This window comes from Ctenocephalides felis, unplaced genomic scaffold (genome assembly GCF_003426905.1).
Source record: "Ctenocephalides felis isolate EL2017-DRISC unplaced genomic scaffold, ASM342690v1 CF-g0.4_SCAFFOLD_01886, whole genome shotgun sequence".
NCBI lineage: Eukaryota > Metazoa > Arthropoda > Insecta > Siphonaptera > Pulicidae > Ctenocephalides > Ctenocephalides felis.
This window is the reverse complement of record NW_020538040.1, coordinates 175,408,990-175,435,224: the sequence shown is the minus strand read 5'-3', so window position 1 is coordinate 175,435,224 and position 26,235 is coordinate 175,408,990. Positions and strand designations below refer to the sequence as shown.

Sequence of the window (26,235 nt, the reverse complement as noted above, 5' to 3'; positions counted from 1 at the left end):
GCTTTATAGTTTGTATCATAAACAAATAAAGTTTTTTTTCGAGAATTTTGTGATAATGTTGTTTTGAGTAGTTGAAGTTAATGTTGATTTTGTGATATTAAATATAAGTTTCGAACAAACTGGTTCAAAGATGATATAATATAATACACGGAGTAGAAACTTCATATCAACTACATCAAGACTAAGACTTGGACACACATTGTGCAAGATCGATCTTTGGAGGTTGAGAATGATAGAGGATTAAAGGCCCCAGAAACAGTAGATCATATCTTCTGGAAATGCTGAAGATTTGAAAATCAGAGGAAAATTATGTACCAAAAATTACGAAAAAATAGTCTTATATTATATAGTCTTTTCAGTAAACACGCAAATTCTAATATCCAGTAACAATGTTGGCATAAAAAATGGGGTAAAAAAAAACCATATGAACTTTTACTCTAGCAAAAGTGTAAACAATAAAAATTAGTTAATAAAATAGTAAATCAAGTAAAAAAGCAATTTTGCAATAGATAATTTAAGGGGGTTGTTCTTTTTTTGATACAAAACATGCAAGGTATTTGTTTTCGTTTTTCTCGAAATGTATTTATCATAAAGACATGCGGTTTTTTTTAAACAAAAATTACAAAATCATAGAATATTAAGAAATTTTTTATTTTTATTTTTTCGCCGTCATTTTTTAACCAGAGGGCGCCAAAGTGGGCATTGCAAAATCGATCTCGTTTGCGGTGCCACAGATAAATCCGTTGCGCATCGTCTGAAACAAAAAAAAACGAAACTACGTTGAAGAAGAAGTTTGAATCCAGTCCCCCTACCAAAATGAAAAAAAAAAGCAAGAAGGAAAAAAATGGCAGCTATTTAAAAAAAAAGTGTCAAAAAAGGCCTTTTTTTGGGACGAGAAGGTTTGCAAAATTTTTTTGCGTAATGTTATCAAGTTGCTTGAGGTAGGGGGACTAGGTATTGTAGTGGTGAACAAATTAAAAAAAAATGCAAGACTTGTAGTTTTTTTTTAATTTGTGGCACCGCATTGAAAAAAGTCAATTTGAGAAAAACGTATTTAAAGTTTTTAATATAATGTACTTAATACACCATTTAATTTAATGTGCGAAATACACCATGGTGTTCAAAGATGCTGACACATCAAAAAGGTCATGTGCATGAGGTATTATAATGAAAAGGAGGCAGCTGGCATACAATAGCTCGCGGAACGATAAAAAAACGCTTTCAGAAGATCATACGTATAGAGAAGTATATATATATATATCTATAACTTCGTCAAAAAAATAGATATTGAGATGATTTTTTTTTTTAAAATAATTCTAAGGATTTTAGTTTTCATAATATCAAAAAATCTCAAAACCGAAACAAAGAAAAATAAAAAAAAACAACCCCCTTAAATAAATAGTTATTCCAACTCTGCTGATGATTATTTCAGACAAAATATCACATCAAGGTTACATACAGTATTATCCCTGTAAAAAATGTACCCATAAAATTTATATTTTGCATTGGTTAAATAATGTAGCTATTATTTCGTGAAATCCTTTCAAAATTAGAATAAGACATTCGATCTGATTGCTTCCAGGCTATATCCTATATGGCAAAATGAACCAGATGACAAATTTTTGAAAAACAGCAAAAACATCTCATTTTTATAATAATAAATTGGACTGGGAGTTATAGTTAATGGTTGATAAAATTGTTTTGGTTTTTGCAATAGAATTGCTCAAAATCAAATTGTACTGTTGTGCCCCGCTTTACCCTATATTTCATTCTTCTGAAAGTTACTTTGAAAATACGGAAATTTTCAATTTTTATATTTTTATATTTTAATATTTTCATAAAGTCTTATATAATATGTAAGTTTTTTCCAATGGTACTTTTTAATCGACTACATAAAATGTTTGTTAAAGAGGTTCATAATTTTTTAATAATCTTTAAAAAAAATTTGATTTTTGTATAAAGGATTTTGTGAAACTATATCAGTAAAATCAATAACTAATTTTCAGTATTTCTAAATTATTAACCATTTTCAATTTTTTCTTTTCAGAGATCAATATGCAGAAAACTGGAAGCAAAATTGGACCTATTATGCTGGTCATTGCAGTGATGGTCGCTCTAACAAGTATGTGTGAAGCTGCACCGAGGCTGCACAAGTAAGTAAAACTGTTATTTTAATTTAGGGGCCGATTCAGCCGCACAACAGTCCAATGTTATGGCAAGGCCATGTTACGCTTCAACTTCCATACATTATGCTACTGAATCATGCTGAATACTGTCAAAATATCATGTATTTGCTGTGCATTCAGGCGTTTTACACATATACTGCAACGTCACTCGTATGTTATGAAGCTGAGTCAGAAAGATCCTGTTATCTAAGACCGATTTTTGACATTTGTGCGCTTTCTAGGTTAAGTTTTTTATCTGACAACCTGAGAAAAATGCCTGACTGCACAGCAACCACATGGCTTTGTCAATGTTTAGAACGAATTAGTACGAAAAGTTCTTCATAACATAGTCTTGTCATGACAATTGTCTGTTATGCTGCAAAATTGGTCCATTATTTTTATTTATTAAAACAAAAATGACACAATTTAATGTCAAGCTATTCGATCACGCATGTTTTCAATAAACTTCAATTTATAACCTTTTCAATAACCAGACCGTAGCCCCATAGCAAAAACGTAGATTTGCTACCACTGTTTCAGGGTTTGATACTCATTTTGTCTAAATTGATATCAAGCAGACTGGTATAAAATAATAATCAAGCATATTACAATGTAACTAGAAAAAACAACTACTGGTTTAGCTTCTAATAGTCTAATCATTGATTGTTTTCATATAATAGACAGATTGTAATTTAAGCATTAAGGAAAATGATTATAGTCGATTTGTAAATAATATAATTTTATATTTAACTGCTTACATTTAAAATTGTACCAACTTTCCACTATTCCATTACAATTATGTAGGACTCTATACCAATCTTCAAATACGATGTTACATCTTTTAATTACTAATTACAAATTACAAATTAAACTAGATTCCAGTTTTCGTATAATAAAAAAGATTCACCTCTATTAGTATGCAAAATATAATGATTTTAATTATAACGGCTCATATTCAACAGTGTGGCAACTTTCCACCATTCTCTTACAATTATGTAGAAACTTTGATGCTGATGTTCAAATTTGATGTTCCATGATTGTTGTTATTTTAATTACTCATTAAACTCGATTCCAGTTATAATGATTTTATATTTAACTGCTAACATTTAAAGCTTTGGCTACTTCTAACTAGTCCTTTGCAATTATGCATAAAATTTGTCTGATGGTGATCAAAATGGGTGTTCCATAATTGTTGTTATTTTAATCAATAATTAAACTCTATCCCAATCTTTGTACAATGAAAGAGATTATTGTATATTGGTAAAAAAATATAACGATTGTACATTAACCAGCTTATATTCAAAACAGTAGCAACTTTCCACTATTCCCTTACAATTATGAAGAAACTTTGTCTGATGCTGATGTTCGAATTTGATGTTTCATAATTGTAGTTATTTTAATTAATAATTAAACTCTATAATAGTTTTCGTATAATACCCGGCTAGTTCTTCAAAATTAATAAGTTTCCTCTCATATTCCCAGTAGCTATATGTAAAATCTAGTACGTCAATAATTACGTTAAATAATTGGCTATATACATTATCCGGAGCAGAACTTATGGCCGAAGTTAAAACTAATTTATTGTTATTAAAGTTAAATCATTGATATGAATTACCTACTGGATATGGATTACTATTTGCAAGTATTATGGTATTACCTCTTTGATAGCATGTATATTGATAATATTAATATTATACATACAAATGAACGCACACAACATTTGACATTTAATTACTTGCATATTAATAAAATTATATTATATATATATATATATATATATATATATATATATATACGGACATACAAAACTTATGTTTAAAATTTTCACACCAATATCTAGTTATTAGAAATTCTTTTATTGGGCGCATGGAATGCACCTATTTAATTAGATGTTAAACGAACACCATGTTGATGGCTCTGAAAATCGCAATCCTAGAGGCTAGAGACTGTATTGATTGATCTTGACAAGAAAAAAGGCAATACTCACTTATCACATTCTGTTATGAAGAATCCAAGCACAAACCAAATAAAATTTCACTATCACAAACTGCCCTGATCATTTCGGCATTTCGAACATACGACGATTATGACCCGGGATGCTTTGGCGTCCCGGGTCAAAACGCCTCTGTTGAGCCTGCTGCGAAATGCAGACACCGAATGAATTCGAGAGCTCGAAATTTGCCTTAACGTCAACTGTCCATAGACCAAAGACAATAGTAATATGCGTAGTAAAGATAAGAACTTCGGTTTGTATACAAACCCGATTGAATTTGTATCGATATATCGATATGGTAGATAAAACTGCCCTCTGACCGATTGGTGTAAAAGTGTAGTTGATTTTAATTCTTAGCCAAAATATTTTGATGTCAGTATAGACAGCACAGTGCGGTATCTTGTAAGCAAATATTAAATCGGTCAATTCTTTGGTAAATGAATATTATTTTATTGCTACCGGCAAATTCGTTAGTTTCCTATTGAAAAAAAGTTAAAGATTTTTGTATTTAACTGGTAATTTCTGTGTATTTTCAGGTTTTGTACACAAACGTGAAGTCTAACCAAAGTTAATATTTTAACGTTTGTGACTTTTCGATGTTAATTTTTATGTGTGAAACGCTAGAACGAACTGCAAAGATTTAACTTTTTGACGTACATTGATATGAAAACTAATATAATATAAAATTCGAAATATTGGAATGAATCAAATGAATATATGAAGACTGAAGATAAATTGCTGGAACTTTCCGTACCGTAACAAAATGTTCGGCCAATATTAAATGTTCTCACACACACATCCATTTTTTGTGAGGTATGGCAAAATGTTCAGAAACCTTCAAAACGTCAAGAAATGCAAAAAATTTTATTTTCGATTTTCGGCCCATCATTATAACTACCCTACAGGAAGTTGAAAAGATATCACACGTGGTGGTCGCCCACCACAATCAAAGTATTTTATTAATTTCATAACTACCGGAGCGAGATCATCTAAACTAGAGTGCAGTGCCGCATTTAAAAACAAATATATATATATATATATATATATACATATACATATACATACATGCGCATAGGTGTTGCCTCATGTGAACTGGCTTGTGATTTCGAACTCCCGCTCTAGATAACCTGTTATCATGCAGTAGTGATATCAATTTTCACTTAAAAATTGAGATGAAAAATGTTTTCTGTGGAAAATAGCCCATTCGGAAAATCTCCCACACTATTCTTCTCTAAATCAAGTTGAAATTTAACTCACCCAAAATCCAGTTGGAGTTTGACTCAGCTCACCGATCTGCCTTAGGGCAGTATTACCCATTATATATGCATATGCATAAATGTATAAGTAGATATACATAAATGTATATTTACATATGTAGATATGTGCGTAATATAAAATTCTAGCAGCCATACGAAATGACCGCAGTTCTAGATCGAAGTTGTAATTTAAACGATTTATGCAAAGGTCTGCCTAATCAAATTACTGAGGGCAGGCATCGAGGTAGTTTCTTTGTTAAATAATCACAAGTATTTCATACATATTTATAAAAGTCATAAATGACAAACAATTAAACAAATTTGGTGTTATTTTCTTATTTGTTGTTTTAAATAAATGAATATGCCTAAATGCATATACGTACGAGTAGATATGTGTATTCTAAGAAATCTATCTATAGTCATACGATGTGACTTTCTTTTATAATTGAAATAATTTGTGCAAAGGTATTTGCATAACCAGATTACCGAGGCAGAAGATATTGTACTTTTTATACATAATTGTAAAACAAATCGGAACAGAATGAATTTTACATATTTTTGATTGTTATGCAACATTTTACTTTAGGAGATTTGCAAAATATAATCATCGATGGACATCATACTGGGCCCTGCAAACAATATTGTCATATTGTTTTTAGTTGTACATTGGGATTTTGTGGTTTGGTTTTGTACAAATAAGAATTAATTAAAATGTTTGCTTCGTAAAAGTAGTATTTTATTAAAAATGTGACGTAAAAATGTCATGCATAGCAGATAATCTATAATTCAATAACTATAGATTTAGAATTAGTATAAAATGTAAGTAGTAAGATATATGAGAATTGTTATATCACGTGTATGTATATTAGAATGATATATTGAAATTATTGCAAAAGATGATTATAATAAATAAATATAAATAAATGTACTAGCTGACCCGGCAAATATGATATACTACATCGTATACTGAATATATAATTTAATAAACAAAACATGCATGACTTACCGAAACGCGCCCGCGCTATTAATCATCATTTTTTTCTGAATTGAGTCGAATTTTGACATTAAGACACTTATCAATTTTGATTCCAAAATCACAGGTGCATTTTGTCCAAAATTCATTCTAATCACTACACTTCTGCATAACAAAAATAAACAAACAGTACACATGAGTTAGAACTCGCCCATAAACGGTGATTTTTATGCACATTTTCGGAAAGTCATTGAATAAGTGTATATAGTATCACAATTTTTTTTTATTAATTTATAACCCTGGTATCTGGATACTTCCTTATTGTCACACAATATTTTTTTGCACTACACAAACTGATAATCAAAATAACTTATTACCAGCACGTACTATAAAATTCGACTGTTACATATTTGTTACTTCTTTGGCAATGACATAAAATGGAATCTATAGTTGTCACCTATTTTGGAGCGAACTACGTGAACTTGCAGAGATGCACAACAGTTTCATACCTTTCAAAGCATTTCTAATAATAGTCATTATACTGAATTGCTCAGATATTTGTTATACACACTTTCTAATTTTAATTAATTCAATTTAACACTTTCTAACTTTTTTAATAATTGTGACATATCGACAGGTGAAAAACCACAGGTAATAATTATTTTAAGACACTTACTACACTTCCACCCAACAAAAATTAAACAAATCGTCTACATGAGTATAATTTGCACAAATAAAGTGATAAAATAAAATTGTATTGTTACGGGTCTATAATCGTATGAGTTGGTAAGCAACTGTTAAAAAACCATGTGAGATCGACCTATTTGTTGTTTCTTTGGTAATGACGACAAGATGGAACCAGTAGTTATACTTTGGTGCAAGTTATATAACAAACAGGGGTGCACAACTATTTTATAACTTTCAAACAAGTTCTAGTCTTTTTACTAAATTGGGATATAAATTATCAATTTGAACATTTCTTTTTAAACTGACGGAAATCACAGAATTCTTATGATCTAGTTATGATGGTGATGAACAAAATTGAAAAATCAAATTATTTTTCTATTATCACTTTATAAAAAATATACTCTAATTATTATTTAAATCAAGTCAAAGGTAGGTATTGAACAAATAATCTAGTATGATTTAGGATGGGAGTTCATATAGTAAAAAAGTACATCTGTAACTTAAAAAAAAGTGAATTCGCTCTTCCGACACTGCCATTACGAAACGATATTGCCTCTTAATAAACGCACATGGTCACAAAAGACGGCTATAAACTCATCATTTCAAGTGTTATCGTTAGGTTATTGTGTTCATATAATACTTCAGCTTTATAAATAATAATAAAATAATTTAATAACACAATAAAGTTATTATACATTTTACGAGAGAGTATAGGTTACGAGATTGTGCAAATATTATGGGAAGTAATTCTCGCGTTCCACGGTGCTCCTGTTTACTCTACATTTCTTTCGGCGTTTACTTTAAGAATTACCAAGAACATAATTTACTTTCCCTGTGACGATTTTGTCGTCAAGAAAATTTACATACAAAAACACCCACACACAAACAGAGGTACAGACACAATCACAAACACACACAAATGATAAAACGTGATTCCTTCAAGATCGTAAATATTTAAAACAATTGTACAAATGTACAAAGATTTTTTGTATGTTTTAACAGTACCTGAAGAAGGTAACATCCCACATTACCGAATTGTAGATATTACTTATAAATGACTTTTTTTTATAGGAAGCGTTTAGCTCAAAAAATCATAATTAATATTAAATATTTCGAAATGCAATGCAATAATATTAAATATTTCGAAAAACTAACAATACACATATTGACATTTTTAAGCTGATTTAAAAAAAATATTAATTTTTTTTTTGCACATTTTTAACTTCCCGTAGGGCAAGTTATAGTAATCGCAAAAAAATCGAAAATGAAAATTTTTATATATCTTTGCGTTTCAGAGGTTTCTGAACATTTTGGCATACCTTAGAAAAAATGGATGTATGTGTGTGTGTGTGTGTGTGTGTATGTATGTATGTATGTGTGTGTATGTATGTGCGGATACAAATTTTCGTCGACGATTTCGGGAACACGGATGAAGCGATTTGAATAATTCAAAAAACATTCGATTCGTATTGATAAGGAGACGTGCTGATTAGTTTTTGGCAAAGGCAGGTCTATCCGTTCCGAAGATACGGGGCAAAAAGTGCCAAAAACGGTACCTCCGTTTTTAAGAGAACGGAGCGTCCGATTTGAATAATTCAAACAACATTTTACTTGTATTGACAAGATGTAGAATTGATCAAATTTTCATGAAGGCAGGTCTAGCGGTTTCGGAGATCTAATGAAAAAAGTAAAAAAAAATGCTATTAGGCGGTTAAAAATGATCATTAGACATACGCACATCAAATTATCAGATATTTTATAGAGATTTTAACAATAAGTATAAATTTTTTTCACATTTCTATGGGTTCCGTACCAATGCTTATGCGTTAGATGGCGGCGCGGCACTTGCGAGCTTTGACATTTCGTCTCTATGCAGTTCAAGCAGTGCGATTGCTTTGAAAAAAAGTTCAGAATTTCAAAAATATTGAAAAAATTTTTTTGTTTTCAAAAAAAAATTTTTTTTCTCAAAAAAAATTTTTTTTTCAAATAAAATTTTTTTTTTTCAAAAAAAAAATAATTTTTTGTCTAATTTATAATTTCTCAAAAATCTATTTTTTTTAAGTAAAATTTTTTCAAAAATGTTAATCGTTTTAAAAAAAATAATAATTTTTGGTACGGGAAGTTCCAGCAATTTGCCTTAAGGCACGATGCCCTAATTGCCTTAAGACAGAATTCCACTTACAGCTAGTTTCATGTTTAATATCTATTATGCCGGACTGCACAGCAAATACATAGAATTTTCACAGTTTTTAGTACCAAGAACTAATCATAACATAGCGTTGCCATAACAATGCTATGTTATTATCTATTTTACCAAAAAAATGGTCCATAATGGGCCAAATAATGTAAAATGTCAATATATGTTTATTTTTACAAATACTAAAAAAAGTTCTTAATAATGTGATTTTTATTTAATTTTCAGCCGTCTGAACTACTATTCCGACATGGATGGCGAGCCAGATCCTTCTGTGGTTTTGGAGATGCTTGCAAGGCTGGGTCAAACTATCATGCGAACGCACGATCTTGAAAAGTAAGAACTATTTTTTGTATATTTATCCATAATATTTAGTTATAAAATATAATTCATTTAATTTAACATACACTCACGTATCCATTCTTGGTGTAGGAAAAGTGAATATTCATTTATTTATTAATTTTAAATTCATTGACTACCACCAGTAACATAGTATTTTAATTCAGTAGAAACTATAATAACATATTTATTAAGGACAAATGCAACTAATTACGAAAACCATACTATATGAACAAAATGGCATATGGGGTAAAAGATACTGAGATACAAATTTTTTAGAAGACAGTTTAGAAATAAATCGTTTGTTCTCCCTTAGAACATCTACACATGTTTAATTTTTAAGCTTGTTTATTTTAGCTCGCTTGATTTTTGAGTGTGATTTGTTTTGACTTAATAGATTTATGAGTGAGATTGGTTTTAGCTTGCTAAATTATCAAATATTATAAATCAGATGATCAAATGCTGACTCCCTATTGGTTGGCACAAACAAATCCATCCACAAAAATAGTGCACTTTTTAACTTTTCCATGATGACATTTTTCAACTTGACAACTAGCATGCTAAACAGCAAAAAGTAACGAAACTAGTGGGGTGTATGGCATCGTGCTTTAAGGCAAATTGCTAAAACTTCCCGTACCGTAACAAAATGTTCGAGGAATATGGAATGTTTTCAAATAGATTTCTATAAATATTGAAACATTGTCTAATATTTATAAGAATTATATAAACTAAATTGCAAAGTTAAAATTATTTGTTTAAAGTATATGAAAACTTTAGTCAGAATTAAAAATAAAATCTTAATTATTTCCGACAAAAAAAAATTGAAAAAAAAAATTTTGAAACAAATTTTTTTTTCCAAAACCAAATTTTTTTTAAAAACAAGCAGAAAGTTCTTTGAATCATTTAAATCGGACGCTTAGTTTCCTCAAAAACTGCCATTTTTGCATATTTAGCTCTGTATCTTCGAAATGGCTGGGCCTGTCTTTGCCATAAACTAATAACCACTTCTCCCAATCATTACTAATTGAATGTTTTTTAGATTATTTAAATGGGATGCTCCGTTTACTCAAAAACTCGATTTCTATTTTCTGCACTCTTTGCTCTTTATCTCCGTAACTGCTCCACGAATCGAATGTTTTTGAACCATTCAAACCGGTCGATCCGTGCGCCCGAAAACGTGACCAAACAATTGTATCCATACATACATACACACACACATCCATTTTTTCTGAGGTATTCCAAAATGTTCAGAAACCTTCAAAACGTCGAGAAATGCAAAAATGTTTAATTTCGATTTTTAGACGATTACAATAACTTACCTACTTACCCTGCGGGAAGTTAACAAGCCTCGAGTGATTTGGACTTTGAACGTGTGCTATTTTTGTGGATGGATTCGTTCGTTCGAATCAATAGGAAAGCAATATTTTGTCATGTGGTTTGTCCTATTAGAATATCTAGCAAGCTAAAACGAATCTCACTCAAGGCAAGCAAGCTTGCTGGAATCGTGTGATTTGAACAGCTTGAAAAACTATCATGAAATTTAACGCGACAAAATCAAGCATGCTATCCAACCCAGAAAACAAGCGTCGTATGAACAGGGCTTAACATAGCCTTGCCATAACATTGGTCAAATTTACGGCAGAATCGGCCCATAAATGTGTAAATTTCTAGGTAGCTTGTAAATGTTTTAATTTATAGCACAATTTACCTTGAATTTAATATAAAAAATGTATCTATTCTAAGACCTTGTTATTTGATTGATTTCCTACGAATGTTGTGTTTCCAGTACCAAACGCGGACTAGATCTGGGCTTGAGCCGTGGCTATTCTGGTTCGCAGGCCGCCAAGCACTTGATGGGCTTGGCAGCCGCCAACTACGCCGGAGGTCCCGGCCGCAAGAAGAGGGAGCCCATGATGACCGAGTAAACCCTTCTTAGTGCTAGCTGCTAACGACAGCGCACCCGTCTTTGTATTGTTGGTTTCACATCAATATCATCGTTGCATTTATTAGTTTCTGTTAGCTCCAGGATTAGAGTTTAAAATGTATAAACAAATTGTGGATTTGTCAGTGTTATATTTTAAATAAAACCTAGCATTCCGCTTACTTTGAATTGAAAAATTCATAAAGGCGCATGCGGTTTCTGATACATATCCCTCCAACAAACTTATAGTACAACTGTGTGATATTTAAACAGAACTTTAAAGAGCTTGATTGTTGTCCTTGTGGAATCAAGCGATATTTATATAATATTCTTTATACCTATCTATATGCACTCAAAATACGTTGACAATCCACAACAACTAATTAATTTAACTCTTCTTGTCTATGCTACGCTTCCTTCTATGGTAAATTAAAATATTCATTATTAACGCATAAATTTCAGCATGTGTGTACACCCAAAATAAAAAAAATATAATTGTACCGACAAAGTAACCAACGAATACTTATAGCGACTAATGCGATATATGTTTGTGCAAAAATACATTCTGAACAACTTATAAGTGAATATCAATTATAAATGTTGATATCATGTATATATAAATTTACAAACTAATACATATACGTATGTAAACATGTATGTGTTTATGTATGTATATGTATTACAAGTATAAAATTCTGTATTATTGAAATAGTCCAACTATTAATGTAGATGTGATACGTTTTAAGATTGTGAACCATTCAAATTTAAATCTAATAAAATGTAATCAAGAATAATATATTTTGTTCTTATTTCATATCATTTAAAAAACAAACTGTTTCAGATCAATTTAAAAAAAGTGTGCACAGCCTTTATTTGGCGTACTACGACATTATAATATTATAAATCTAATAATGGGACCAATTCTCGGATAGAATAAAAATGTTATAGTAATGCTATGTTACGGATCTATATTCGTATGATTTGTTCGTAACAAACTATCAAAAAGCTATGTATTTGCTGTGGCGATTTACACATAAAACCTAACTTCACGTAAGAGACATCAAAAAGATGCACTTATAATAAAATTGTTATTTGACGCTAATGCGTTTTGTAGGTTAGGTTTTATGCGTAAAACGCCTGATCGCACAGCAAATGCTTAACTTTCTGACAGTTCGTTACTACGAACTCATACGAGTATAGACCCGTGACATAGCATTATCATAACCTTTCTATTTCATCCGAGATCTGGCCACAATATCTATAAATCGTTTTCGGGTTATATTTATGTTTGTTAAAAAAATACGAATATTTAAAATAATTTATTTATACTGTAATATATAATTATAATAAACCATTTTAAAATTAAATAACTAATATATAACAAATAGCTTTATAAATTTATCGCATCCAGAAAAATAGTATTCAAATTAAAACTATGGCAGGATTTCAAAAAAAATGATAAATGGACAGGACAAGTCTAATTAATAAAAAATGTGTTAAAATACTCTAAGCGCATGCATTTAATTTGATTACTGAAAACGTCAGAAATTAAATTATAAATACTATCACGATAACAAATTTTAAATTTCATCATCTAATAACGAGTACAAGGAAAATTATTTATAGAAGCGTTGCAATTAAAATATCAAGAGCAGTGCAAACGTTTGAGTTTCAAATTTCACAGAGAATTTATGACTTATTTACAATTATTTAAGATGTTAAAGACTGCGATCATTTTTTCAGAATTTGTAATAAGATAAATATCAAATTCCAATAAGACTGTAAAAAAATAGCTTAAACAAATCAAGTTTGGTTAGGCTGATAAAGTCCTATTAAAGTTTTTTGTTAGGAAATAAGGTTAGATAGTATGTACTAATTTAGAAACATAAATTGCACTCACCTGGACACACCCTGCCGTGGATCGCCAGAAAGTTAAAAATATTAGTAACTGTTGTCGATTGTTAATAAACTCACAAAACAGGTAAGAGCAGGCATATTTGTCAGACTTGGCTATAAAAAATCTAGCATTAGTACAAACGTTTAAAAAATAAATTAAGTTAAGCGAGCGCCCATTATTTGCGATTTTAAAAATAAACTTTTTGTTATTTTAAAATTTCTAATTAATTAATCGCCAAATAAAAAAAATAAATTTAAATTTAAAAAGTCTTTAAGTGTGATTAAAATATTAGCTTATTAATAATTCGGAAATATTGGGAGCTGCACGGCATTTTCAAGGTAAGTACACAAATAGGAGTAGATACAATGGATGGTCAAAGGAATGAGGGTGTTCTGTACCGAGGAATTTCTAAACTATATAAAACTTTTAATATTTGACGTCTACGCGTCCACTTTAAACGGCGATCCAGGAATATGATCATCTCCCCATTTTACAAACAAAATATATTCGCCACGTTCACGCACCAAATAACTGACTGTATATTGGTGTTTTCCTGTATGTTTAATAGATACTTCTTCGTTGAAACCTTTTGGACCATACACGGAAACTAGAAGAATGTTATTTCCTAAAAAGAAATATTTGATAAGTAATACAAACCAAATAAATAAACTAAAACAAATTAATTGTTCGAAAATAGTGACTAACCTGCTTCAGCTGCATTTAGTTGGAATTGATTTTGTTTGCCCATGTAGGCTTTCTTAAGGCCTATTCCCTTGCTAGTTACAAGACTGGCATCAGAGTTAAATACAGGCATATTTGGCAAAAGTTTTTTGCCTTCCTTTGATATTTTCTGGACTGTCTGCACTTTCACTGAAGAAGTTTCTTGGGCACCTAACTCAGCTAAATTCTCACCTGAAAATAATAAATACACAATCACATATTGGTCAAGATTTGACCAGGGGTTTTTCTATTTAAACCGGGATCCTTTGGGGTAGGGGGTATAAATGTATGAATATAAATACCTGTAACTTATAATAACTGAGAGCAAAAATAACAAAAGGAAAAGGTTGTAAAGTTTTTTTTTTTCTATTGTTACAATTAGGTTGTAAAGTGAAAATTAATATATATCATAAATTAAATAGTGGTTTTATACTCATATCTTATGGTGATGGAATATTTACAATTTGCAGTCCGTTTAACTTATTATAGTGATTCTCACCACATATACACCTTTATATATGAAAATTAAGCTTAATATTATGTAAGGTATGCAAAGACTCGAAAACGACTGCACCGATTTGGCCGGTTTTAGTCTTGAAATATTCGTGGAAAATGTGAAAAATTATTTCAAAATGGCTTAGAAACTTTACATTTGAAATTTGACGAAAATCAACAAAGGGCGGAAAATGCGTAGTTTGAACTGATGAATGTGAATATGACCAGCTTATCTGTCAAATGTCAAGTGGTTTTGACAGATATGTTTAATTAAATTTAATCAATAAAATGTAATCGACAATAATATATTTTGTTGTTATTTCATATTATTTGAAAAACTAACAGTTTCAGATCAATTTAAAAAAAATGTTCAAAGTCTTTATTTGATGTACTGCGACATTATAATATTATAAATCTAATAATGGGACTAATTCTCAGATAAAATAAAAATGTTATAGTAATGCTATGTTTTGGGTCTATATTCGTACGATTTGTTAGTGCCGAACTGTCAAAAAGCTATGTATTTGCTATGCAATCAGGTGCTAAAAGATGCATTTATAATAAAATTGTTGTTTGACGTTTTGTAGGTTAGGTTTTATGCGCATAACGCCTGATCGCATAGCAAATACATAACTTTTTGACAATTTGTTACTACCAACTCATAGGTATATAGACCCGTAACATAGTATTACAATAACATTTCTATTTTATCCGAGATTTGGAATGATGAATATGAAGATGGATATGAAGGCCTGCTTATATGTCAAATGTCAAATGTCAAAGGGTATAGACAGATTAAGTTAGGATTATGTTCAATTAAATTTAATCAATAATTCAATTGTAGTAAATAGTTTTATTTGTACACAAAAACATTATTAAATGAATGTTATTAGAAATTCAAAATATCATACAAATGCTGTAAGGTGTTCTAATTCTGAGTTTCTTATAGCACGCTTCTTATATTGCACAGGACACACACACCGCGTTATCAAAGAATTAAATGTATCTATGATTTACTATTTTCTTACAATTTAGACATCTTAAACCAATTAATTAAAAAATTTAATTATTGAATTTTTATATGATTTTTTTCTATTCGTCTGCAATTTAAGTCTTACCTTCCACTTGAAGTTTGAAGGGCGATCCTATGATATGATACTGATTATATTTAACAGAAATGTAGTAATCTCCAGCAACCAGAGGCGTATAGCGAACTTTATATCCATCTTCGACCTCCGAACAATCGATGGCCGCTCTTCCAGGCCCGTCCAAAGTTACCCACAAAGTTCCAGCTGGCACATCGCAAGTATCCACCAAGAAATCTGATTTTTGTCCTGTTTTCGCATAATGAAGACCTTTGCCTGTAATAAAAAAAAACAAAACAATGAACAAAAGTGCATTATCTACTTTTGCATAATTTTTAAGCTTCAGGTGTACTAATGTTTTGTACACAAAAGGATATTATTAGTATTAAGCAATTGCCCTCGAGGTACATTGCGGAAGCATGACAAAACCGTAAGCGAAACTTTTTAATGTTTTCAAACTTTGGAAGTTAAGAAAATGACGAAACGTATTTTCAAACAACGTACTCATTATGATACGGAATAAGAGACTTTGGGAGTTTGAGAATATTTATATGAAGCACTGCAGATGAAAATAAAAGTGAGCTAGAATATTTATTTATTTATATTCAGACTCGTTATCAAGTCGTCATCAAAAATAAGATGATTACTCTAATACTAATGATTAATATTTCCATCATATATATTATTGAACGTAACTAATTAATGTATTCAATAATTAAAGTTTTTATATTATTTTCAAATCAATAAATTCCCCGTCAAGTTGTTATCTAGAAAATTTAGATTCCTTGTAGTAAAATTTATACTATTTTGCTATAGTTTCACCAAAATTTATTTTAGATTTTACGTACGTTTGTAAACTAACCTAATTTTGCAAAAAAAAGTGTTTTGACACTCTAAAAAGGCAAACAAAATCTAAACTTTTATTATTAATTAAGAATAATTATTATTCTTAAAATAATGTTTTTTAATAATCGTTCTATAACAGAGTGAGCAGATTATATCTTTTCGATCATATATTGATGATGGACATTTATTTTATGAATAGTTCCAAATTTTTTAAGCCAAAATTTTGCAACAGAATAAAAAATAAATATATGAAACATTTCAATTTGATTTGACAGTGAAAATAAATATTGTCTACTAAAAATCGTAAGGTTACGAAAATCTTAAGCCTAACAAGTGATTTTTTTATTCTCTATTTTTTACAACTGTCCAGTTACAGACATTTAGTAAATTTGGGAAATTTACAATTGTCAGCCGTAAAGGGGCATTGTATACTATATGGACATGTTGGAAAAACAACTATTGAGTTGTTAACATGTCCATACAGTAAACAATTGAATTCTACGAGTAAATTTTTAAAGAATTTTTATGATTATTTTATATATAATAAATATATATAAATACCAAATAAACGACTTTATTCAGTCATCCATGACATACGAGGTGTGTTCAAAAAGTACCCGGAATTACTAATAATTAAATTTCGCGGGTCTGGAGTGTCTGATTGTCAAAATTTTTTTTTATTGTGTTGGTATACATGCCCCTAAAGTATGATGAAATTTTCAGCTATATTCACTGTTTACTTTGTCTGTGGTAGTCGCTAAGGTTCGACGTGTTTTTCTGAGCTCGGCGATTTTTACAATGGAAGAATTGAAAAGTCAAAGAATTTGTATTAAATTTTGCGTAAAAAATGAAATAAAGTGTTGCAAAGTGCAAAAATTCACCAGATATGGCTCCGTGTGACTTTTTCCTATTCCCAAAGTTGAAGAGACCCATGAAAGGACGGCGGTTTTCCTCGATTGAAGAAAATCGCTGAGAGTGCTCAAGGACATATCAAAAAGTGAATATCAAGGGTGCTTCGAAAATTGGAAAAAACGCTGGCATAAGTGTATTATATCTGGGGGGGACTACTTTGAAGGGGACCACATTAATGTAGACGAATAAATAAATATTTTTTTGAAAAAACGAAAATTCCGGGTACTTTTTGAACAGACCTCGTATTCTTAGGATTGAGAATGTGTTCAACAATAATGGGCAAAATTTATATTTGAAATGTGAATGAAGAATAAGATTGTCATATTTTTTTTAAGATGATGATTTAATTGTCGGTTATAATTGTCTTTTGCCAATTCTTCAGTGCCTGTGTTACTGTCTTCTAAATTTATTATTATTCATCCAAAAAATGCAAAATATAAATTCAGAAATGCATTTCGAATTTTCTGCACTTTCAACGTAAAATATTTAATTTTGAATTTGTTCAGATATACAAAATGAAATCACGAAATAATCAAATTTGTTTCACTCGGTCCTACAATAATAATACGTGAAACGTATCTCTATAATGGGCTATTTTCAGTAACTTTCGGGTAACATCAATTCGCCTCGCCCAATCACAACTTTTTGTAATTTTCATTTGTAAAAGGTGAGTAGAAAATCATACAAAAATTTTGGTTCCACAGCTTTTTAAGTTCTTGCGTTTAAGGGGGTATACTAGTGTAAAAATTAAAAAAAATCGTTTTTTTTGTATCATATTTTCAAAGTTAAACTATTTAAAAATATGTATACAAGAATTTTTTTTTAAATTTAAATTGTTTTTGGAGATACGAGATACAGATGTTTGACCATGGTAATCTTCTTATGTTTCCTTCCCATTGCAAAACTTTAAACGCGTTTTTCTCAAAACCATTTTTATCAATTCGATGCCTACTGATTCCTAGAGTTCTGAACCGATTTACTTGAAATTTTCGGATAATCTTTTTTATAGAAGCTCAAAAAAGTGGTTAAAAAACAACCTGTTTTTTCAAACAGTCGCCATTTTGTCAAAAAAAAAATCCATTGTATATACCATAGCGACAACATTCTAGATTAGTAATCCGTTTTTTTTGTGGATTACTAGGAGGGCTACAATCGTAGGCATGATCACGTATCAAGTTTTTTGGGTCCCTGACTTCAGCAACTGCTAGTTTTCAAAATTAATAACTTTTTTTTGTTTTGATAAATAAATTATAGAAAAAATGCTAGTGCCTCTTTTTAACATGACCTAAAATTCATGTCTCTACACTAGAATACCATCTTAATAAATAAACTGACAATGAATGATGATAATAGCATATATCATTTGACTCCACCACCTAATTCTCATTTTTATGTTCACTCACCGCTAGCCGAAATTGCAGCAGGGTCTACATCCTCATTGCCCACTTTCAGAAGATAAGGTGATCCTGGAATATGAATTCCGTTGAATTTGACCATAATATTATGAATGCCGGTCTCACGGGGAAACAGACGCACCGAGTACTGCTCCTCGTCGACTAATTGGGTGAAACAGTCGTATTCCTTTCCAGACGGAGCAAGGAGCTGTAAGTAACAATGTAGTGTGACAAGAGGAACATAAGAATAGCATTATTTACATAATAAGGACATGTTTGAATTTTGAACTTTAGTTCTGGAGTTTAATTTATAACTAAAGTTATAATATATACCGTTCTTTGTGGTGCAATTAGTTTGCATCAGTCGGTTGCAACGTAAGTACAGACCATGTTGAACTTATGAGTAATTTAGTATAATTAAGTCGTATTAAATAAAACGATTATTAATTATATGACTAATTATGAGTACATTCAATTATCTATGCATTTCAAATTTCATTACATAAGTTTCAAAAAAAATTATTTCCTTAACTGTTAAGACGAATGTTTGATCCGCGTGATGTTATTAACCCCTTGAATGGAAATCTTGATTGTCATTTATAAAAATAATTACGATCATCGGAATTTCATTAATTTTTGAAATCTTTTCCGATATTCTAGATATACTCTATATATCTATATTTCAATAAAGCAATGCATTGTTATATGCAGTACAGCGTTGAGAATTTTTCTCATTTTCTTTTGATCGAGTAGTTGTAAATAGTTCTATTGTAAAGAATCCAAATTCTATGTTCTTTGAGAGTCTTATATAGTATATGATGAATGTGGCATCAACCACAACACTTTGCTTAATGAATTCAGCAAATGAAATCTTGCCACATGTTGTTTTATAAATAGTATTTTGTTCCTATATAAACTTTGTGATAATGCTATAGACTGCCTTCAAATTTTTAACCAACTATTATTTAACGTTCCTGGATTATCTTCACAAACACAATAATTTTTTTAATTATCCTATTTCTAAATTAATTTTCTGTTAAATTTCCCTATTATACTAATGTCCTCTAACTTTAACTCAATAATAATATTGATATTCACAACACTTGTCTAAGCCAAATATTCTCCATCTCCTCCACTTAATCTTTATATTTCTCCCTAAATATGTTTTAGTATATGATTTTATTTTATGTTAGTTCATGAAATTGATACATTATATGTTATACTATTTTGTATTATATCTGTAGCAACTATATTATCTTATTTTTAGTATTTTTAAAAGCTCTTGGAACTATTCTGTGGGCTATGTATAAAAGACATAAATAAAATGAAAAAATGAATAATGGACAACGCAAATGTTCCATAATTGTATCGCTACAATTCGGAAATTTACTAAATCTGAATACTGTAAAAATCTTATTATTTACTTACAATTCTTGGTTAAATTTACATATACCGGTACATTCATGTAACTTGCCGCAGTTCAGCCACTAATTTGTAATTAATTTTAATTAATAATGATTTTTAATTAATTTGTTAATTTAATTTGTTTTTTAAATTATAAAATATAAAAATTAATATACATTTAAAATACTCCAATTAATTTGATGTTATCAATTGTAATTTTAAAATATACTGATTAATGTAACAAAAACTAATGCGTTAAAACTAAGGTGACCATACGTCTCGGATTGTCTGGGATAGTCCCGATTTTCCACCTTGCATCCCGTTTTTTTCTAAAAGCAATATTTGTCCCGGTTTTAGGTGTTTTGTCCCGGAATTTAAAAATAGTTTGATTGCCGATATTTTTTTAAAATATATTTAAACTAGAAAATTGGAACCGAAACAATGTGCATATAAGTTTTTAGCTCACCAACACCCCCTCCCCCCCGCTCTCACACACATTCTAGTTCGTCCCGGATTTCATGCAAAAAAATATGGTCACCTTAGCTAAAACTAATACAGATATAAAGTATTATATAAATTAGCTAATCATGTCGTTCGTTTGTTAGTTATACCTAATAGATATCAATTAATTAAGCCTACAAAAAAATTGTAGTAGGAATAGTAGCTTTAAACACATTTTATATCAATTATATAAATTAATTCAAAATTCATTGCACATGTGACCATAAAGTTTAGTATACGTAATTCATCAATTGAAATTTTCGCAAATGCGACAATTAAATTAAGCAAAAGCAGGCGTCTCTTCGGTATAAAGCGGAGAAGTCAAAATAATATCGTGAACTTTTCGTACCCTCGCGTCCAATTGTCCTTTCGTGGTGCCGTTGCGCCGAATAATAAATTGAGCCGGTTTATCAGTCGGAACGATGCCTTTGGGGAACTGTGCAATCTCGAGCTTCTGTGCATCTCCTCCAGTAGGGTACACTATCACGTTGTACGGGGCATCCGGTATGTACTGATCATTGAACTTGATACCGATTCGGTATTCACCTGTGGATTTATAAAATGCGCATATGTTAACTCTAAGTCTAGACGCCCTTCACTAGGTCATTGCGTTGTGGAGATGGTCAGTTGCAAGGTGCATGTCAATTGCATCAAATTTAATAACTAATAAGGGACCAATGGACAGACAAAATAGAAATGTTATGGTAATTCTATGTTACGGTTTTATATTCGTATGAGTTGGTCACAAACTGACAGAATGTCAAGAAGCTGTATATTTGCTTACAGACGTTTTCCACATAAAGCCTAACCTCCAAAATACACAAATGTTGCATAACAATTTTATCACCTTCCCGTAGGACAAGTTTTAGTAATCGCAAAAAATCGAAAATGAAAAAAATTGCATATCTTTACATTTTCAGATCTTCTGAACATTTTGGCATACTTTAAAAAAAAATAATGTATGTGTGTGTGTACGTATGTATGTATGTGTTTGTGTATTTATTTATGTGTATGAGAGAGTATGTTTGTGCGGATACAAATTTTCGTCGACAATTTCGGAAATACGGATCAATCGATTTGAATAATTGAAAAAACATTCGATTCGTATTGATAAAGAGAAGTGCTGATTAGTTTTTGTCAAAGGCAGGTCCAGTCGTTTCGAAGATACGGGGCAAAAAGTGCCAAACATGATGATAGATTTTTTGAGAGAATAGAGCGTCCGATTTGAATAATTTAAAAGTCATTTTATTTGTATTGACAAAATGAAATACCGTTCAAAGTTTTGTGGAGGCAGGTGCAGCAGTCTCGGAGATCCAATAAAAAAAGTGAAAAACAATGCCATTCGGTGGACAAAAATGATCATTAGATATCTGCACATCAAATGATCACATATTTCATAGATATTTTAATAATAAAAACAAATGTTATTTACTTTTCTATGGGTTCCATACCAATACGCGGCGCCCACGCGCTTCGATATTTTATTTCTACGTAGCTATCGTATCGCGATTGCTTTGAAAAAATGTTCAAAATTTCCAAAATATTTGAAATATTTTCAAAAACTTTAAAAATCTCAAAATTCGATTTTTTTCGAGTATGGGAATCGAGTTCTAAAAGAAAATTGAATCTTTTTTAAAATATTTAATTTTTGGTACGGGAAGTTCCAGCAATTCACCTTAAGGCACGATACCATACACCACCAGCCATATTTTTTTGATGTCTCTATGATAACACATATCTGAAATTAGGTTTTATTTGTAAAACGTCTGATCGCACTCATACGAATTCAGACTCGTAACATAGAATTACGATAATTTTTATATTTTATCCGAGAATTGGTCCCTAAAATTATTCATAAAGCAATGTTGCAATTTAATTGTAGAAAAATCGCGTATCAAGAGAGCGAATGTATAAATAATATATAATAGAGAAAAAACACATATAAACAAAACAGAAGTAGAAACACATAGAAACAAAACAGAACAGTAAAAACAAAAAATGTATAGGTATAATATAAATTAACTTATATGCATGAATATGCAGTTTATATACATAGAAAGGGAAAATTCTATCGGAGTTACAACATTATTATTTTAATGATTTAAAATGTGTTATTGCAAATCAATCGACGTAAACTATGGGCCAATTTTCGAACAAACATCTTACAGCAAGATCGCACTTATTTCGTGCAACATGTTTTTTTTTTTTTCATTTTTGAAATTTGATTTTTGGCTTTCGATTTACACCATTTGGCCATTAAACTTATTTTATAATTTAACTATACAGTTCAACATTTTATTATAAGTGTAATAGCTATTCTTGGTGCCCTGTTTTATTCCATATAAAACTAAAGAAATAACATTCAGCAATTCAAAATAATAGATACTAAAACACTGCACTTATAAATAAAATATGCGTGAAGTCGATATAATGTTATTTTGGCATTTGTGCTATTTGAAGGTTTGTTCACAGCTTGTGATTGGATCATAAATTTAAATATACGCTCGTTAAAAATCATAGGTATCGCTTATATTGAGACCGATATGAAGAAAACATGATTTTGTGAATATAAAATAGGTGCACCGAATACCAAATTTTACATTACACATTTAATTTTAAGTTACAGAAAAGTAATAACATAATATATAAGGTGGCTGATTTAAAAATTGGAATTTATCGATAGCAATTTGCCCGTTGGCCACACCGTGCGGAATTCAAAGTTGCGATATATGGAAAAAAATAAGAATTTTGAGACCTTTCTAACGATGTATAATACTTTATATGTTTTCTTTACAGAAATATCTAAACCGTAAGATCACTAGATCACTAGATGGACCACCCGTTAGTCATATGCTATCCTTGAATAGACCCATTAGTCCATTCATATAAGACGTAGATATAGACTAAAGAATATACTAAAATTTCGAAAAAATGAAATAAAGAGGAAATCTTTTAGATTAGAATTTGAGATTAATATATATGCATCAATATGCAATTTATATACATAAAAAGCACAAATATATCAACCGTTTATAATAAAAGTTCTTTTATAAACATCTGCAAAAATGTCAATAACATTAAGAAAATATCCTTATAAATAATAAATTACTAATTATAACACCTACTAGTATAACAGTAGTAGATGTTATTATTTCTTACCCGGTTCAGTAACAGTGTACAAGAAGTGACAGGAACCATCTTTACGATCTTTGAAGTCGATGACCGCCTTGGATGGTCCCTCAACGGCCACTGCGAGAGCACCCCCTCCAGCCTCGCGCGTCCACACATTTACTTCGGCTGGGTGGCCCTGTTCTCCGCGTTGGAGACCCGCACCTCCTGCTTTTACAAGGTGAGCACCGGAGTCTGTCAACGGACCTACCGTGTATGGGAATGGTGATCCTAAAAAAATAAAAACTATGAATCTAAATTCAATTCAAATAAAATTCAACTAGTGGCGTGTGGCCGTACCAAAAATTAAATAAATGAAAATTTGCATTTTCGTTTTTTTTGCGATTACTATAACTTACTTTACGGAAAGTTAATAAGAAGCTATTAAAGACTTTATGACAATCTTATAAAAAAACTAGCACAAATGTAATAAGAATCCAATGAGGATGTAATATGTTTAAGCGGCACAACTAGTGTAACCGCCTAAAAAAGGTGATTTTTGGAAATTTATATTAGAAAAACTACTTTATCAATTATTTCAAAATTTTAGGAACATATTTATACATGTTTCAAGAAAACATAGTAAAATTTTTGAAGAAAAAAATTAAATATTTCTTAAGTTATCGTCGATCTCCAACGGCGCGACAAAAAAAGGCCCTTCACTGCTGCAGTGATTCCGGCCTTCTACGTGGATGAAATTAAAAAAAAAAATTCACGTTAAACTAGATAATATTGTCTGTAAAATGAACTACTATAAAGAAAAAAAAAATCAAAAATTGACAAAATGACGGCGTTTTTTTTCAAAAAAGTGGAATTTTACTCAAAATTTTGGTTGTTTTTGGGCTGCCAAAATTCGATTTTTGATCCGATCAAAAAATCGATAGTTCATTTTACGGAAAACTATATATAGAACATGTAAAAAAAAAATTCGATAGTGATCGGATCATTTGTTTTTGAGTAATCGCTGCAGCAAATTCGGAAAATGCTGTTTCGAGAAAAACGCGTTTGAAGATAAAATGATCGTTATACTATATACTATATATATACTCCTTAAATGGCTGTAACTCAAAGAATATTTAAGACATCGATATAAAATTTGGGTATGTTATTTTTAAAGGTATAACCTATCGAAATATGGAAAAATTGAAAATTCGATTTTTTGAAAATTTCACACTAGTTGTGCCCTTTAATATGTATACCATTCATTGACAAGAATATTATAGGTATCATATAATAAGCGAATAGGATTTTGGTAAGAATCTGATGAGAACTTTATATATTCTTATTCAAAATTTATGAGAATCTTCTTAGATTCTAGCCGGGATATTAGAAGACCGAAATCTTATTAGATTTAACCACAATAATTTTACATGTTTCTTCCCGGAATCTTGTTGTGTTCTTACCAAAATCATATTGTATTCTAACTTGATTCTTATTAGATTGTAGGAATATTCTTATGCAGGGTCGTCCATTAATCATGTGATCGATTTTTTAAGAATTTTTGGACTCTCCCTCTCCTTTGGTGATTCGTGGTGATATTCAAAATTACCCCCCCTCCCCCACCAAACATCACGTGTAAATTTAGTTACGAGAAAAAATGGTAAAATTTTCGATTGTTTTTGAAAATCACATCCCGGAACCGTAGGAAATTATTCCTTTTCTTATTAAAAAAAAAATTGCGTCACTCAAGAGTTATAGAAAATAAATAAACCTAGTAAATCTATAATTTATACAATATGTGTTTTAACAAATGTGTTAAGTGAACTTTAGTCTCAAAAGTTTGTACGCGTAATACCACAGATACATAAAACATCGTTATTATTGGAGGATTCTCTAAGTTAAACATTTACTTATTGTAATTGTATTACTTAGTTAATTTGTGCGGCCTTACCTGAGATATGAATGTCTTTATGCTTGACTGATATAATATACAATGCTTGTTTTTGGGGTACAAAGTTAACGGCGTATACCCCATCTTCCTCTTCAGTAACTTCGGCATCTTCGGCAACCCCGTCCTGTTCCTTAACCGTAGCAGCAAGATCAAAGGTACTAATACCTAAATGAAATAATAAATGAAATTTAATTATAGCATAATTTTATACTTAATAATATACTTAAAATTTGACGTATTTATAAAACTTATAAAAATAATTTTATTATCACTTTGTATTGAAACAATTCCGAAATGTATGATCACATTGAAATATTTAATTTTAATACCGACAATATAGTCAAATTATTTTTTCAACTAATGTTGTTAACATAGGAGCTGTTAAATACGTATT

The 26,235-nt window shown here is 30.2% G+C and overlaps 3 protein-coding genes across 3 annotated transcripts in view; 1 reads left to right on the top strand and 2 right to left on the bottom strand.

Moving 5' to 3' along the window:
• Positions 1–4,223, bottom strand: part of LOC113376993 — a 95,083-nt gene extending 90,860 nt beyond the window's left edge. Inside the window, exon 1 of the mRNA XM_026617146.1 lies at positions 4,153–4,223. The gene's annotated coding sequence lies outside the window, so the exon portion shown is untranslated. The remainder of the gene's footprint in view (positions 1–4,152) is intronic.
• Positions 1–11,532, top strand: part of LOC113376292 (diuretic hormone class 2-like) — an 87,693-nt gene extending 76,161 nt beyond the window's left edge. Inside the window, exons 2-4 of the mRNA XM_026616196.1 lie at positions 2,048–2,153; positions 9,497–9,604; positions 11,394–11,532. Coding sequence (XP_026471981.1) covers positions 2,056–2,153; positions 9,497–9,604; positions 11,394–11,532 — 345 coding nt within the window. The 5' untranslated portion in view covers positions 2,048–2,055. The remainder of the gene's footprint in view (positions 1–2,047; positions 2,154–9,496; positions 9,605–11,393) is intronic.
• Positions 11,533–13,846: 2,314 nt separating this feature from the next.
• The window catches only part of LOC113375246 (filamin-A-like), a 47,698-nt gene continuing 35,309 nt past the window's right edge, over positions 13,847–26,235 (bottom strand). Inside the window, exons 6-12 of the mRNA XM_026615190.1 lie at positions 25,842–26,006; positions 23,942–24,181; positions 21,132–21,328; positions 18,887–19,085; positions 15,759–16,001; positions 14,131–14,337; positions 13,847–14,050 (exon numbers count right to left, since the gene is read on the bottom strand). Coding sequence (XP_026470975.1) covers positions 13,866–14,050; positions 14,131–14,337; positions 15,759–16,001; positions 18,887–19,085; positions 21,132–21,328; positions 23,942–24,181; positions 25,842–26,006 — 1,436 coding nt within the window. The 3' untranslated portion in view covers positions 13,847–13,865. The remainder of the gene's footprint in view (positions 14,051–14,130; positions 14,338–15,758; positions 16,002–18,886; positions 19,086–21,131; positions 21,329–23,941; positions 24,182–25,841; positions 26,007–26,235) is intronic.